We start from the raw sequence: 17,380 nt of genomic DNA on the forward strand, positions 1-17,380 counted from the left end.
ACCCCAATCCAGCAAAGGAAAACCTGTACACTGAATTAGAAGAGTCGTTCCGTTTTAAGCGAAATTTGAAACTTGTAAAATCATCTAGTCCAACTCCCAACAATGCAGAAATCACATATAAGAGGCAAGCAGAAATACTTCCATGGACAGAGCAATCTCACAACTGGAACTTGCAAGGATTGTGGGATGGTGTGTGTGTTTTTTATAGATCTCAGGGACCCCCAGATTAAACTTCATACCACAGTCGTGGGCTCTTAAAAATAATAAATACAACAGACGAAATTATTTATAAAAGTTTGCCACGTTTATTTGTATATAAAATAGAGTAGTGATAGACCCACAATAAATTATTAGTGTGTTTCTAATAGGTATTTAATAAGAATGCTGTGGGAAGAAAATCCCACTTTATATAAATCTTCAAAGGAAACGATTAAAAATAAAATAAAATCAACCAACACAGTTGGCTTCAGAAGGGTTACTTTGCAAGTAAGCACACAATCAAAATCCAGGCAGAGAAATTCAGAAAGCAAGAAATAGTGGAATGAGCTCCTTAACTTATTCAGATATAACAGCTGGTGATGGAGTGTTTTGAAATGTGCATCGAACCATTCTAATGCAATAACTACAAAGATCTACAGAAATGTCCCTTGGAGTTTCCATCTAACAATAAACCCCTACAAAGCTAATAACTTCTGGCATGCAATGTAATTAGCTATCCCCCCCACCCCTCGTTCTGCCAAAGTGGTAATGTACAATATCATTTTTTCCCCTTTAAGATATGAGCCTGTAAACAATTCCCACGACAACATTAGGCAACTGGACAGAGGCCTAAAAGATTCATGTATATAATGCACACAGAGAGAGAAAAAGAAATAGTTCGTTAAGAGGTTTTCTTAACCTTCCTCTTGAGCCTCAGAGAACTGGCGCTTCTTTTGGAGATTCTTCTTGAAAGGTGGCTTATTCCGGGGGATCTCAGTTCGAGAGCCCCCATTTCTTCCCGCACAGGTGTGAACTCTGGCTGAGCCAAGCGAGGTGCTGGGTAGGGGGACTGCGGGTGATGGTAGGATCCATGCACTAGATAAGGCTCTTGATCATCGTCATCGTAAAGGTCCTCGGAGTCATAGTGCTGGTAGGAGCTGTGCGGTAACGGCACGACAGGGATCTCTTGATCAGTGGGGTCCCCATAGCCACCTTAACTCACCAAGAGGAGCCGCACAGTTAACGCAAGAGGAAAGCAAAATTGAAGCCATCGTTAGGAGCTTGGTTGAATACTGCTCTCTATAGAGCAACTCCCCCCCTCAGCTTTGGGTCCCCAGATGTGGCTGGACTACAACTCCCATCATCCTTGGACCACTGGTCCTGCTAGCTAGGGATGATGGGAGTTGTAGTCCAATATCATCGGGGGAGCGGGGAGCCCAAGGCTGAGAAAGGCTGCTCTCGGCTGCTTCTACTTACAAAGCAGTCGGCCTTGCAAGATTAAATCAGCACCAGTGAATGGGGGAAGATTTATGATTATCTTCCTGTTAGTTGGAAACCGACACCAGCAGTAACAGTGAGCTAATTGTATTAGATATGAGTTGTCTGTTGCACAGCATGGTTAGGGGTGTGGGGGAACATGGAGCAGCTTAAGAACCAATAGGCACAACCCAGCCCTGATTAAGTGTGTTTAGCCCTCATTTATTTCAGTGGGGAAATGATCCTGATTCAGTGGAGAATCCTGCATATGGGATCTGACTGGCTTGCTGGAGGCCTAAATAGGAACACTCCAACCTGCAATATTTTGTTGCCATTCCCCCCGTTTTGCTCTATCTCAAATAAGTGAAGCGCTCCCTTTCCAAAAGCTCTCCCAGGGCTTCGATACAATCCTGTTCTGGATAACAGCCTGTCCAGTGGTTGTTTGTGCCTAGCAATGCGCACCATGGAGAAATGTGCCAAGTGTTTTAATTCTAGCGGAAAGCATAAGAAAACCAGAGCAGGCATCCTTTGTTAGTGGTGATAATAATAATAATAATCAGTGTTGCTGGTGGGAAAGCATCAAGGCTGTTCAGTAGTTGCCATTCTGACCTTCATCCATATGAGAAAGAAAAACCAGACTCTACCCGATTTCACCTTCCGTATGGGTAGCCATTGTAAGGGAATGAGCCTTCGGAAATCGAAAACGAACCAAGATGAAGGGTGGGGGGAAGAGGGGGAGAGGGACAGGAGCAGGTGAACAACAGAGAAATGCATACAGGTCAGTAAAACAAACAAAGGTCTCCAAGGCCAGTTCAACTACAGGTTAATCTTGTGACTTAAGCTGTACCCAAGACTGAGTCTCAAACTAATAAGTACAACCTAAGGCTTTGCTTCATGCTTTGCAAACCGAAACAAGAAGGAATAAAAAACATTCACATGCAGCACATGAACTTGTGTCAAAGTTCCTACACCTTCCTTCCATGGCCCCTTGGATACCAAACAGTGTTTTTCAAGGTCCTCGATGAGTTTTTCCGTATCAGTTTGCTTACCATGGGAACGTTGCACGTTGCAGAGAATTCTGAGGCTTGGTTGACAATTCACCCAACAAACACACACACACACATATGTTTGGCAGAAGGTGATAATGCCAACAGTGGGTGTGGCCAAAGGCAAAAATGGGCGGAGCCAGTCAAAAATAATGCTCTCAAGGAACACCATTTGAAAACCACTGTTCAAGAAACGTCGTCAAGACACAATCTCTCCATGCAATGGGGGTATTTTAGTCCGATTTCTTTTTTTTAAAAAAAAGACTGTCATTCATGAATTACAACTATATGCCCTGCTGATTCAGATTATTACAAGAGGCTTAGTTAGTGACACTCAGGTCTCCCATGCTGTTTAGACAAACATGAATGAGGAGCTTCTCAGCTAGGGATCTCCCAACCACCCAACCAAGGCAGATCAGGTTAAAACCAGGAGATGGATGACACAAACAGACAGTCAAGAAAGTTGGACTGGGTTATTTTAGACAATGTGACAATGGCACATGACAAGCACAAGAGACGAAGAAACAAAACGCCCTGCACTTCACACGCTCTTTGTTTTTTATATGGAGTTTTAATTGCTTCAGTTACAAGGTTAAAAGGTTGTTTTTCCTCTTTGAATGAGATAACTGGGCATGTTCCTGTTAGAATTCCTGCTCCATGATTGCAGTCATGGGATTTTTGTCTTTCACATGACGGTATATGTTTTGACGCCACAAAGTAGGAAGTGATGGAAACAGGATGTTTGTGTTACTGTGTTCCGTGAAGTGGGACTATTGTCCTTTGTTCTTTCTCTTTTTGCTGTCTGATGCTAGGGAGAGAGGGAGCCATGTTGCAGGACTCTGTGTGTGTTTCTATGTAAATAAAGTAGATTAGCCCAAATGCTGAGTTGCTGAGGTCTGTCATGCAAGCTACAAAGACTCTGGATCCCTAAGTGTGCCGGTGTCTGCTGGCATCGGTCGCTGAGATGTTCAGGCTGAAGAAAGCTTTTGAAGCTCCCAAACAATCGACCAGAAAGGAGGGAACATGCCAGTCGGGCATGTGTCTCTGCCAGGGTGCTACTCAAGTGTAGGACAAGCTCCTGACAGTTCCCTGACCCAATGAAGTAGACCACAATGTTTATTATTCCCCTCCTCAGCACTGTGGCTGTGCATTATTAGCTCTAGTTAGATATAGTGTTTAGCACTTATTGGCTGCTTGACAGGGACTGAGTCAGGACCATTTTCCTTTCCCTGCCCAACAGGCAACCAGAGCTATTCAAAGTCTGCAATGTGGACACACAGGTGTAGTTATGGCTGCTTAGCCTGTGTATGTGGTTCACACAGGGGAGCACTTCAGATTAATCAGTAATTTTTTTAAAGGTAGGCCTGAGGATTTATAACCATGTTTGGCTAGGATGCCTCTTTGTCCCTGCAGTTGCAATATCATTTTACGATGGTTCCCCTACTGTCACTCTCCAAAATAGTTTCTGCATTTCTGGAAGAGTGCAGAGCAGAAGAACGACAAGGCCATTCTGACGTGCTTCTCAGACCAGGGGAACATGAACATTTGGACACACGTAACGCTGGGCACTGTGACATCAGGGCTGAGTTGTGGTTAAGTGATGTGGCAGAGTTTCAGAAAGTTTGGTGATTTTTAGTTTAGAGAAAAGGCAAGGAAGAGGTGATATATCGGAAATGTATAAAGGCATGGAGAAAGTGGATAGAGACGAGTTTTTCTCCCTCTCCCACTAACACTAGGACTCAAGGATATCCAATGGAGTTCAATGTCAGAGGATTCGGGACACATAAAATATATCGCTTCTTCAGGCAGAGGGCCTTCTCGGTAGTGGCACCCGCCCTGTGGAATGCCCTCCCACCAGATGTCAAAGAGAAGAACAACTACCAGACTTTTAGAAGACATCTGAAGGCAGCCCTATTTAGGGAAGCTTTTAATGTTTAATAAAAGATAAAGGTAGAGGTACCCCTGCCCGTACGGGCCAGTCGTGTCCGACTCTGGGGTTGCGTGCCCATCTCGCTTAAGAGGCCGGGAACCGGCGCTGTCCGGAGACACTTCCGGGTCACGTGGCCAGCGTGACAAAGCTGCTCTGGCGAGCCTGCACCAGCGCAGCACACGGAAACGCCGTTTACCTTCCCGCTATAAAGCAGTACCTATTTATCTACTTGCACTTAAGGGTGCTTTCGAACTGCTAGGTGGGCAGGAGCTGGGACCGAACGACGGGAGCTCACCCCGCCACGGGGATTCGAACCGCTGACCATACGATCGGCAAGTCCTAGGCACTGAGGTTTTACCCACAGCGCCACCTGCGTCCCAAATGTTTAATAGGTTATTGTATTTTAGTGTTTTGTTGGAAGCTGCCCAGAGTGGCTGGGGAAATCCAGCCAGATGGGCGGGGTATAAATAAATTATTATTATTATTATTATTATTATTATTATTATTATTATTATTATTCAAACAATGCAGAGTTAAACTAAGCAGGTCGCTCCCACAGGAGACAGGGATGGCCACCAATTTAGATGGCTTTAACAGAGGGATTAAGACAAATCCACAGAGGAGAAGTTCCTTTGAGCCTCCTATGTGAACAGTATGATCAGTTGACATAATTTTCTCCCGCATTACACTAATGGTGCCACCATTGTGAAGGAAACCAGCAAGGGTTTTTTAGCCCAGTGGCAACAGCTCTCTGGAATTCTCTTTCCTTGGAATGGAAGCCTGCCTCAGTATTATGTTCTCATCTTTGGAACTCCCTGCTTTAGGACGGCCACCGTGGCTACTTTACTGACATTTTTAAAGATTAAAAGAAACCCTAAACTTCTCTAGGATTCACCTCCTTCAACTAAAAGTCCCTACAGTAAAAAAACATGCAAACATGCTCCATGGTCCTGTGATTTTAATATGGCTTTGTTGCTTTTGTGTGCATTGAGATTCTGCGCTTGGATTTCTTTTGAAATGTTTAAAATGGTATTGATGACTGATCAGGAAATGATTTATTTTTATTTGTGGACATGGAGGGGATGCTCAGACAGGTGTGTCTGTGGGGAAGAGGAAACCACACTAACTTTGTATCCGTAGTGGCCCAGATGCACATTTGTGTCAGAATACAAGGGTGTGTACTTCAGTGCGCACACAGGTATGTGTCCAAATGCACTTTCGAGGGTCTTCAGAGAGAAGGCAGTGCAGTTCTGTTTCCCTCCACTGCCGTGACCAAGTAGCTAAGCTGGTTAGGTTGCACGCCCCTATGACACCATCACATTTACAATGAGATCCCTGGTGGGCTGGGGCAATTACAGTGGTACCTCGGGTTACATACACTTCAGGTTACATACGCTTCAGGTTACAGACTCTGCAAACCCAGAAATAGTGCTTCAGGTTAAGAACATTGCTTCAGGATGAGAACAGAAATTGTGCTTCGGTGGCGCAGCGGCAGTGGGAGGCCCCATTAGCTAAAGTGGTGCTTCAGGTTAGGAACAGTTTCAGGTTAAGTACAGACCTCCGGAACGAATTAAGTACTTAATTCGAGGTACCACTGTAATTACAAGGTCCTTTCAGGTAAAAAGAATAGCTCCAAAATCACTTGGGAGAGCAACAGGTCCAACTACGGTGTGTGTGTGTGTGTGTGTGTGTGTGTGTGTGTGTGTGTGTGGATCGTAGAGCTGGAAGGGACGACGAGGGTCAAATCCCCTACAATGCGGGAATCTTTCACCCAACATGGGTGTCAGAGAACTGCCATCAGCTCAGAGGCAAGAGGTGGAAGGGCAGTTGTGTTACAGGGAGCCTCCGAAGATCTTGCAAAGCAGTTCTTCCTCTGGGGAGGAGGAGAGCCCCACCTCGAGTGGGGAAGGGGCGCAGGGATCAGAAGATGCTAGGGAGAGCCTCAACACCGAGCCTGAGCAAACCGGAGGGGAGGCAAGTCCCCCTTTGCCAGTGCCCATTCTGCACAGTAGTCTTCGGCGCAGAGAAGGGAGGAGAAGGTTGGGGGTCATACGGCTGTTATGCTGGGGAGGGTATAAGGACCACCCACTCCCAGATTCTGCTAGCGACTGAGCAGACATGGACTTGCGACGCTCTGCACTGTAAATAGTTTGTACAGATAATAAAGCCTGAAAAAGACAGGTTGGAGTCTTGCCTGTTTGGTCTCGAGCAACCACACCAGCCCCTGACAGTGGGACTAGAACCCACGACCCATGAGTTAGTACTGTGTCCAGTTCTGGGCACCACAGTTCAAGGAGGACACTGACAAACTGGAACGTGTCCAGAGGAGGGCAACCAAAATGGTCAAAGGCCTGGAAACGATGCCTTATGAGGAACGGCTAAGGGAGCTGGGCAGGTTTAGCCTGGAGAAGAGGAGGTTAAGGGGTGATATGATAGCCATGTTCAAATATATAAAAGGGTGTCACATAGAGGAGGGAGAAAGGTTGTTTTCTGCTGCTCCAGAGAAGCAGACACAGAGCAATGGATCCAAACTACAAGAAAGAAGATTCCACCTAAACATTAGGAAGAACTTCCTGACAGTAAGAGCTGTTCGACATTGGAATTTGCTGCCAAGGAGTGTGGTGGAGTCTCCTTCTTTGGAGGTCTTTAAGCAGAGGCTTGACAACCATATGTCAGGAGTGCTCTGATGGTGTTTCCTGCTTGGCAGGGGGTTGGACTCGATGGCCCTTGTGGTCTCTTCCAACTCTATGATTCTATGAATCTATTCTATGATTCTATGAGTTTAAGAGTCCCATGCTCTACTGACTGAGCTACCTCATTTTGAAGACATGTGTGTGGCAGGAGGAGGCCAACTTGGAAAAACATACTCACCACCTGTTCCATATCCAGCACAGGAAGAGGGATCACAGTATCCCGGTTGCCCTGAGGCGCCATGCGGCCCAGGAACACCTGTATGGCCAGGTGGTCCTCTTGGACCTGGTGAACCTGGTGGTCCTGGGGCACCTGTACGGCTTTCGCCTGGAGGCCCTGCACAGAACACAGAAACGGATGTCAGAACATCACTTTGCCACTGCTGCAGAACGAGGGAGCAACATCAGGTATGGACTACCTGAGTAACCAAACGTGATTTCACACGTGTTCTTTATTATACAGGCACTCTGTCTAAAGGAGCCAGACTTTACTTGGACCGACTGTTGTTTATTATTCGTGGGAATGCACATTTAATTGTACTGACCGTTGCATGTCATTTGGGCATACGGTCACTCTGGCGAATTTACCTGCTGCCCCTGGTGGGCCCCGGGGGCCTTGGGTCCCGACACCTGGGCTCCCTCGCTCTCCCTTCTCTCCCGATAAACCTGTTAAGAGGAAAGGATAAAAATCAGAACAGATGGGCCGGTGAGGAGGGAGTTGATTAATACTTCTCCATGAGCATCTTTTATTAATTAAGAAAAGGAAGGGAGGCCAAGGAGAAATGGCTCTGTTGCGTCTTCTGTTACAGCCTCGTTGGAAGGTGTTGCTATAGCTAGTTTCCTGTTATACAGTGGTATCTCGGGTTAAGAACTTAATTCGTTCTTGAGGTCCGTTCTTAACCTGAAACTGTTCTTAACCTGAGGTACCACTTTAGCTAATGGGGCCTCCTGCTGCCACCGCACCGCCGCTGCTGGATTTCTGTTCTCATCCTGAGGTAAAGTTCTTAACCCGAGGTACTATTTCTGGGTTAGCGGAGTCTGTAACCTGAAGCGTCTGTAACCTGAAGTACCACTGTAGTGGCTCTTGTTGGGCCATTTTAGAAGACATTGTTGACATACAGCAAAATAAAGACCGTTCCTGAATACAGTAGTCAGAAGTCACTAACATATTTATATTAAAGCTATGTCGATTCACACAACAGTTCTGGTTTGGCCTCCACTTTCCCATTGTATTATCTCCTCAATCTACTGGTTAAAGCATAAATCCCAATTTTGTACAGTGGTACCTCGGGTTACAGACGCTTTAGGTTACAGACGCTTCAGGTTACAGACTCCGCTAACCCAGAAATAATACCTCAGGTTAAGAACTTTGCTTCAGGATGAGAATAGAAATTGTGCGGCGGCGGCACAGCGTTGGCAGCGGGAGGCCCCATTAGCTAAAGTCATACCTCAGGTTAAGAACAGTTTCAAGTTAAGAACGGTGCTCCAGAATGAATTAAATTCTTAACCCGAGGTACCACTGTACGCTATTGTTGAGATTCATTTTAGCAGAGCGAAGAAAGGCCATGGTGCATCTGCAGCGGCACAACCAGATGCCTTCATCTGCCCCAGTTTCAATAAAACATGTCTCTCCTGTATCGGTCTCTACAGCCATAGCAGGTGCTGCAATCTTCCAACAGTTTGACCTCACCCCGAATAGGACACACCTCCACTGTCTCTCAAGACAGGCAAATGCCAACAATAAAACTAACAATTTCCAGAGAGTTTGCTATGTTAGTCTTGAGCAACAAAAACAACAGAAGTGTCTTGTGGCACCTATAAGACTGGTTGTCATCCCATTCCTACTTGAATCACACACATATACACACAATATGATCCACATTTAAGCTTAAATAAGAATAAATTATACGTAAAGTGTCATTCTTCAACAGATATTGCATTTATTTAGAATGTGTCAAAATGATATTTATTTTTATTTCAGTATTGATTTCATTAGAACCACAAAAATATATTTCATGTAGATTTTTGTGGTTCCAATATTTACATATTTAAGAGAAACAAACCAACAAATTTCAAATGGACAGCGTTCCAAATACCTGCATCTGTCACAGAATCAGCCTCATTGATTCTTTGACAGCCTCAACGAGAATCAGCCTTGTTGTTCTGATCATTGAACAAACCGCATTTTCTTAAGAATGGTGTTGTCTTTCTTTAACTCTTAAGTAGCTAGCCAGTTTTGCTATAATGGCATGCTCAAGGATTTTATTTTCCTCCTCTGAAACGGTAGGAATATCCCATAATTTGATGTAACAGTCGCTATTAGATGTTCCTGTAAGCGCAACTCATTCCTTAATCTGCATAGGGATGGTTTTAGAATGTTTTTAACAAAAAAAGGGAGCTCAGGTGATGCAAGCTCAGCCTGTTAAACATAAAAACAATGTCTTCCTCCATTCCCTTTCACTGCTATAGCTTCATGAAGTCACTAATCAATGCCAGAAGGTGCAAAGGCTCTCATTTATGGCTCGATTGTTTCAGATGCCCAACTCCTTTGCACCCACCTGTACACAGTTTCTGCAGCGTTTAACTGCACAGTGGGAATATTTCTTCCAATTCAGCACAGCGCTAGACCCGGGTCAAGAAGAATCACCTCACTCACAGCCCACAAAAGATGCTGAGCAGAGAAGGTGTGAAATTCTAAACTTCCCCTCGAAGAATAAAAACACTACAGGCTGCCAAAAGGACTTTGTTCAAAGAATGCGTTCCGATTCCTTACAGCTCTCAAAGCACAAACCTACATGTGTCTCACCAGATCGCAAGCGCCAATGAGCACAACAGGTCTTGACCCCCAAGTACATGGGCAAAGGATTGCAACTTGAGTGGGGGGGGGGGAATCTTCAAAAGACAACCAAGGGACCATGAAGTTTTCAGGGATAGATGCTGAAATTAGAGACTGCTCCTGTTGAAAAGTGACAGCAACCACGAAATTAAAAGACGCTTGCTTCTTGGGAGAAAAGCAATGACCAACCTAGACAGCATCTTAAAAAGCAGAGACATCACCTTGTCGACAAAGGTCCGTATGGTAAAAGCTATGGTTTTCCCAGTAGTGATGTATGGAAGTGAGAGCTGGACCATAAAGAAGGCCGATTGCTGAAGAATTGATGCTTTAGAATTATGGTGCTGGAGGAGACTCTTGAGAGTCCCATGGACTGCAAGAAGATCAAACCTATCCATTCTTAAAGAAATCAGCCCTGAGTGTTCACTGGAAGGACAGATCCTGAAGCTGAGGCTCCAATACTCTGGCCACCTCATGAGAAGAGAAGACTCCCTGGAAAAGCCCCTGATGTTCGGAAAGATGGAGGGCACAAGGAGAAGGGGACGACAGAGGACAAGATGGTTGGACAGTGTTCTCGAAGCTACCAACATGAGTTTGACCAAACTGCAGGAGGCAATGGAAGACAGGAGTGCCTGGCATGCTCTGGTCCATGGGGTCACGAAGAATCGGACACAACTAAACGACTAAACAACAACAACCTGTTGAAAAAACGCTTGCAGCATATCCCTTCCAACCACGTTCTCTCTCCTATTATCTTTGCATACCTAAAATGAGTGGCCAAGATCATACACTCCCTTTCTCTTTTAATTTTTCTTTTTAAAAATATATATATAATAAGATCACACTCTCGTAGGCCCCTTACAAGGTATGGTTTGTAGCAACAGTTCCCAACTTAAGCAAAATATATTAAGATTGAATTCATGTTGACATAGATAGTTGTCTTAAAACCCAAACTAACTAGTGGACGATAAGCTCCCGGGCCTCATCTGGGCGAAGAATGAGGCTGAATATCTTACAGTGTCGTTTCAGAGGCAAGACACAGTCAGGTGATTTGGCACAAGCAGAGCAAAGCTATTAGCAGAAACCAGGCCAAGCTCCTAGGCTGGTATCCCAGTGTTTTTGGAGTTTTTTTCGTTTGTTTCTTTTTCTTTTTTTGGACCAATGCTATCATATTCAAGCTTACAGGAAAGCTGAGGTCATGGCTTTCTGTTATAATTAAAGATTCAGATATGCATTCAGGAGGCCAGCTTTATGAAATGTGTGCTTTTAAACTCAGAAAGCAGGGAGTATAGGCAAGCGGCGAAAGCACCAGAGTGATTCTCCAGACCTCCGCCTTGGACCCAGCACTATTTGAAACATTTCTATTATTTATATGGCAGCATCACGTGACCCCAGAGCAGGTGACAATTCCATTCAAAATATAAAACAATTCTAACAGAATAAAGAGCAAGGAACACAGCACACCTACAAAAATCAACCACAAAATCTTCAGCTCCATCTTACTAAAAAAAAGAACCCTAAGATTCCACACACAAAAAAAAACCTACAGCAAAAAGGTAGACATTTACATGATGCCAAAACCAGGCCCCTGAAGCCAGGTGGGATAGGACAAAACAGCAACAACACGCATTTGTGGTATGAAAAGTTGCAGGATTTCAGCAAGATATACACTGAATGGAAATGAAGCGATACGTCTGCCCCAAAACTTTCGCAAGCAGCGGCCAGGGTCAGATATAACTGCCCTGGAACCGTAAAGGTAAAGGGACTCCTGACCATTAGGTCCAGTCGAGGATGACTCTGGGGTTGCGGTGCTCATCTTGCTTTACTGGCCGAGGGAGCCGGCGTACAGCTTCCAGGTCATGTGGCAAGCATGACTAAACTGCTTCTGGCGAACCAGAGCAGCACAAGGAAATGCTGTTTACCTTCCCGCCGGAGTGGTACCCATTTATCTAGCACTTTGAAGTGCTTTCGAACTACTAGGTTGGCAGGAGCTGGGACCGAGCAAGGAGAGCTCACCACGTTGCGGGGATATGAACCACCGACCTTCTGATCGGCAAGCCCTAGGCTCTGTGGTTTAGACCACAGTGCCACCTGCATCCCTGGAACCATAAGAAACCACAGATAAACTACCCTCCAAGTCTCCCAATTTTCCAGAGACAGTCCAGGAATTACGAAAGCCATCCCAGCTTCTGATTTTATCCAGGAATGTCCCTGCTTCCGCTGCCAGTACTGCTGCCACCAAGCTCAGGGTGGAGAATCAAAATTGGAAACAGAATTGTTAGAACCCAATACTAAGAATTTGTCAAAAATGTATAACTTGCTGTTGAAATGGAATACGCAGGATGAAACGGTGAAATCAGCCATGATTAAGTGGGCACAGGATATTGGTCATAACATTATGTTTGTTGACTGGGAAAAGTTGTGGACCACCGGTATGAAATTTATGGCATGTAATGCCCTAAGAGAGAATATTATGAAAATGATTTATAGGTGGTACATGACCCCAGTCAAGCTTGCAAAAATTTACCACTTATTTGATAATAAATGTTGGAAATGTAAAGAGACTGAAGGTACATTCTTTCACCTTTGGTGGACGTGCCCAAAGATTAAGGCTTTCTGGGAAATGATATATAATGAAATGAAAAAGGTATTTAAATATACCTTCCTGAAGAAACCAGAGGTCTTTCTCCTGGGTATGGTCGGCCAATTGGTGTCAAAGAAGGATAGAACATTCTTTATGTATGCTACAACAGCAGCAAGAATACTCATCGCAAAGTATTGGAAGACACAAGATCTACCCACCTTGGAAGAATGGCAGATGAAGGTGATAGACTATATGGGACTGGCAGAAATGACTGGCAGAATCTGAGACCAGGGAAGAGAGACAGCGGAAGAAGATTGGAAGAAATTTAAGGACTATCTTAGGAAACATTGCAAAATTAATGAATGTTAGAATGACGTTGGTTTAGAAATTATGTGGTTTCCAGCTGTAATGGTTAAGTAAAAAGAAAAGAAAGGTTAAAAACTAAATGAAAAATAAGGGAGAGGATTTGCTGAATTAATAATTAGAAATTGGAATACAGAAAGGGGAGGTATGAGGAAGTCGGGGAAGTAAGTTACAAGAAAATAAGGGATTGAAATTATACTTTTTGTTTGTTTGTTTGTATTGTTGTTTTGTTTTGTTTTTATATAATTTTTGAAACTTTAATAAATATCTATTAAAAAAAGAGAATGAGCTGGAGCTTATCCTGAGTAGTGAATTCGAGGGACTGTCCTGTTACCCCTCCATGGTCTCCGCCACTGGTCTCCTCCCTTGGACAGCTTGTAGCAGCTGCTGGAGAGCTGCTGGGTGAGGAGGAGCCCAGCCTTGTATACTGTACTGTCTTGCTTTTCTTTATTTAAAAAATTGCTTTGTGATTCCACGTCTAACCTTGTTCTTTTCTAAAATTTATTTATTCATGTTTGTTTTTCTTTTTTGTAAATCTACCGAAGAATAAAATCGAATCAGGATTAAGGGGATTTCTAGGAAATGATATATAATGAATTGTAAAAGATGTTTAAAATAACTTTTGCAAAAAACAACAACAAAAAACCCAGAAGCTTTCCTTTTAGGAATTATAGTCATAGAACTACTCAAACTGTATAGAGATTTATTCATGTATGCGACTACAGCAGCAAGAATGTTATTAGCCTTAAATGGAAAGAAGAAGAAATCGCGACGAAAGAAGAATGAATACAAAAACTTATGGAATATGCAGAAATGGCGAAACTAACTGGGAAAAAATAAGAAATCAAGATAACAAAGTTTTTTATATAAAAGAATGGAAATGGTTTATTGAATATTTACAAACAAACTGTAAACAGATAAGAATACTGGTCTGTATAGTTAAAACTAATATCATGGCCACTGGTCCCATCACTTCCTGGCAAATAGAAGGGGAAGAAATGGAGGCAGTGAGAGATTTTACTTTCTTGGGCTCCATGATCACTGCAGATGGTGACAGCAGTCACGAAATTAAAAGACACCTGCTTCTTGGGAGAAAAGCAATGACCAACCTAGACAGCACCTTAAAAAGCAGAGACATCACCTTGCCGACAAAGGTCCGTATTGTTAAAGCTATGGTTTTCCCAGCAGTGATGTATGGAAGTGAGAGCTGGACCATAAAGAAGGCTGATCGCCAAAGAATTGATGCTTTTGAATTATGTTGCTGGAGGAGACCCTTGAGAGTTCCATGGACTACAAGAAGATCAAGCCTATCCATTCTGAAGGAAATCACCCCTGAGTACTCACTGAAAGGACAGATCCTGAAGCTGAGGCTCCAATACTTTGGCCACCTCATGAGAAGAGAAGGCTCCCTGAAAAAGACCCTGATGCTGGGAAAGATTAAGTGTACAAGTAGAAGGGCATGGCAGAGGACGAGATGGTTGGACAGTGTCCTCGAAGCTACTAACATGAGTTTGACCAAGCTGCGGGAGGCAGTGGAAGACCAGATTACCTGGCGTGCTCTGGTCCATGGGGTCATGAAGAGTCGGACATGGCTAAATGACTAAACAATAACAACAATAGTTTATTTGGGGACTGGGTTAGGGTCTTCAGTGGTGGCTGAATTATGGATTCTTTTCGTGAAAGTGGTATAAGCCCCTTTTAACAAGACATTTACCTTCTCCTGGACCCATTGAAACACCTTGGCATTGGAAGACAGGAGTGCCTGGCGTGCTCTGGTCAATGGGGTCACAAAGAGTCGGACACGACTAAACAACAACAATGGGTGTCAACATTATGAATTCAGCCATAGTCGAGCCATTGAAAAGCTGCTTACTCGCTCAGTTGCTGGCAAGCTAACATAGTTTACCTCTCAGAATTACTTAGCTTTTATTTTTTTAAAAAAACCAAAAATTTGGAATTGTTCATGAGTATTAAAAATAACTTCTTATCAAGGAAGCATGTGCTTAGTGTCATTAAACTGCTAATGCAGGAATGAACTGTAAGCTATCTAATTTGGCAGAAGCACAAAAAAGGACTTCAGAGAGCCTTTCCCTTCCTTTACTTCATCCTGATTCCATCCTGCCTCTTATCTGCAGTGACAGGGCAGACTGATGGTGCTTTTCGGATAGGAAAAATGCTAATGAGGAGCTCATTTGCAGATAGGAACCAGAGGGAAGCGAAAAGGGAGAGAGCCTCCTTTTATGACAATTTCCACGGCTTTATTAAAACATAAATTATAGTCTTGTTTTACTGCATTCAGTTTAAAGACTAGCATTTTGTGGGTGTAGGAAGAGTGTGTGCAGTACCTAAATAATCTGGAACATTATATAGGAAAAGGTGGGATACAAACGAAATAATCAAACAGAGATCAAGGAACACCTCTGCTAAATGCATTCCCACCAAAGCAATGAATCATCCGGGTGAAATTTCATCCCCTTTTGAACAGAACAGTTCTTCTAATAGTCCGAACGCCTCTCTGCTCCCTCCCCAACTTCAACTTTAGCTGGCTTCTCCCAGTTCCTTTTCACCACTTAGCCTTGAGAGTTACCGCTTCTCAGGCTGAGTGATTGCCCAAAACATGCATATCCAGGCAAATGAACATCTCCTAGCTATTTCGACATTATTTATGGCTTGTTTCTCTCCACCCAAAGGACATTGGGTTCCAAATTCTCAAACAGCCTAAATAAAATTTTAGGCAGGAGACTCACTGAGATCATATCTCGTTTTAGCAACAAAGAAGAATCCAGCTTGGGGGATGTGAAGCTAGCAGCCTAGTTCCGTCCTTTTGCTAAGACAACACAGTACTTATACTGGGGTTGCCATACGTCCAGAATTTTCCAGACATAGTCAGGATACTGCAATCGGAAGCAGTGGCCGGGTAGAAATAGCTAAAAATGTCCAGGAAAATCCAGACATATGGCAACCCATGTCGGCAGTGTCATTTTGGGCAATTTCCCTTTAAAATATCTGCTCAAAAACTTAGTTTTTATTTGCCTATTTGCCAATGAAACTCAACAACATTTCTATCTGAATTTTGTCTGTTTGAAATATGGCAACCCTAACTTATACACTCCTGCCAACCTAGCAGTTCAAAAGCAGGTCAAAGTGCAATTAGATAAATAGGTACCATTCCGGCAGGAAGGTAAACGGTGTTTCCGTGCGCAGCTCTGGTTCGCCAAAAGCGGCTTAGTCATGCTGTCCACATGACCCGGAAGCTGTACGCCGGCTCCCCCGGCCAAGAAAGCGAGATGAGCGCCGCAACCCCAGAGTCGGTCACGACTGGACCTAATGGTCATGGATCCCTTTACCTTTAACTTATACACAGTCCCCTGTCCGTTGGGACACTTAACCCAAGCTTGGACTAAGCCACTTCCCAATGGGTCCTGTCACCAGTGGCTGTCATGCATGCACAGATAATGCAACTTTATGGGCAGGGCTAACCACAAAGAAGAATACTAGACGCTGGGATAATCCAATGAATATGAATGTTGAAAGATTCAGGAGAGACAAAATATGGAGTTCAGTTTCATCACCTTTGATGGCTATAAAAATCAGGGCAGATCAGGCTTTCAGTGGCTACTAGCTACAATAGCTGTGTTCTGCCTCCACCTCATAATAAATAATAAATAATAATAATAATAATAATAATAATAATAATAATAATAATAATAATAATAAATTTATACCCCGCCCTTCCCGGTTCAAAAAACTGGGCTCAGGGCGGCTAACAACAAATGTAAAACACTTAATTGATGCAACAAAAAACAGCATAAAATACAGTATAAAATGTGAATAACAATAAATTCGGAATTCAAAAATCAATTTAGGGGGGGAAATCCATCCAATAAACATTAGATGACCACCAGGGCTAGCTGGCTAAATTAGTTCCTATTTGGGCCAGTGAGGAGACCAGGGGAGAATTAGTTGTGGGATCCCAGAGCGGGTAATCTTCATAAAAAGGGGAGGGGGAGGGAAGGAAGGGGAATAAAAGATCAGGCTAATTTCAAATTGAAAACCAGGCGGAATAGCTCTGTCTTTCAGGCCCTGCAGAAGGAAGTTTAATCCTGCAGGGCCCTGGTCTCATGGGACAGAGCATTCCACCAGGTCGGAGCCATCACTGAGAAGGCCCTGGCCCTGGTGGAGGATAATCTAACTTCTTTAGGGCCCAGGTCATAGAGTTGGAAGGGACCACGATGGGCATCTAGTCCACCCCCTGTAACACAGGAATATTTTGCCAATGCGGGGCTCGAACCCACGACCCTGAGATTAAGAGTCTCGTGCCCTACAGGCTGAGCTACCCCACTGGAGACCAGTAGGCCAGTTGCTAGGAATCACAAGTGGGGAGAATTCAATCTGGTCCTGCTTACTGGCTTTCCATGGGTATCTGGTTGGCCACAGGGAGAATTCAGTGCTGGACTAGATGGGCTTTTGGTGTGGCTC

At 44.0% G+C, this 17,380-nt stretch overlaps 1 protein-coding gene across 5 annotated transcripts in view; it reads right to left on the reverse strand.

The window, feature by feature from the left end:
• Positions 1 to 282: 282 nt before the first annotated feature.
• The window catches only part of COL14A1 (collagen type XIV alpha 1 chain), a 133,487-nt gene continuing 116,389 nt past the window's right edge, over positions 283 to 17,380 (reverse strand). For 3 of the 5 annotated variants that reach the window (XM_081918594.1, XM_081918595.1, XM_081918598.1), the window contains 3 exons: positions 7,710 to 7,787; positions 7,303 to 7,458; positions 283 to 1,191 (listed from right to left, as the gene is read on the reverse strand). In XM_081918594.1, coding sequence (XP_081774720.1) covers positions 881 to 1,191; positions 7,303 to 7,458; positions 7,710 to 7,787 — 545 coding nt within the window. In that variant the 3' untranslated portion in view covers positions 283 to 880. Of the gene's footprint in view, positions 1,192 to 1,296; positions 2,144 to 7,302; positions 7,459 to 7,709; positions 7,788 to 17,380 lie in introns of those variants that run through there. The other 2 variants (XM_081918597.1, XM_081918596.1) reach the window with 2 other exon arrangements.

This window comes from Podarcis melisellensis, assembly GCF_964234715.1.
Source record: "Podarcis melisellensis genome assembly, chromosome: 7".
In the NCBI taxonomy this organism is placed as follows: Eukaryota; Metazoa; Chordata; class Lepidosauria; order Squamata; family Lacertidae; genus Podarcis; species Podarcis melisellensis.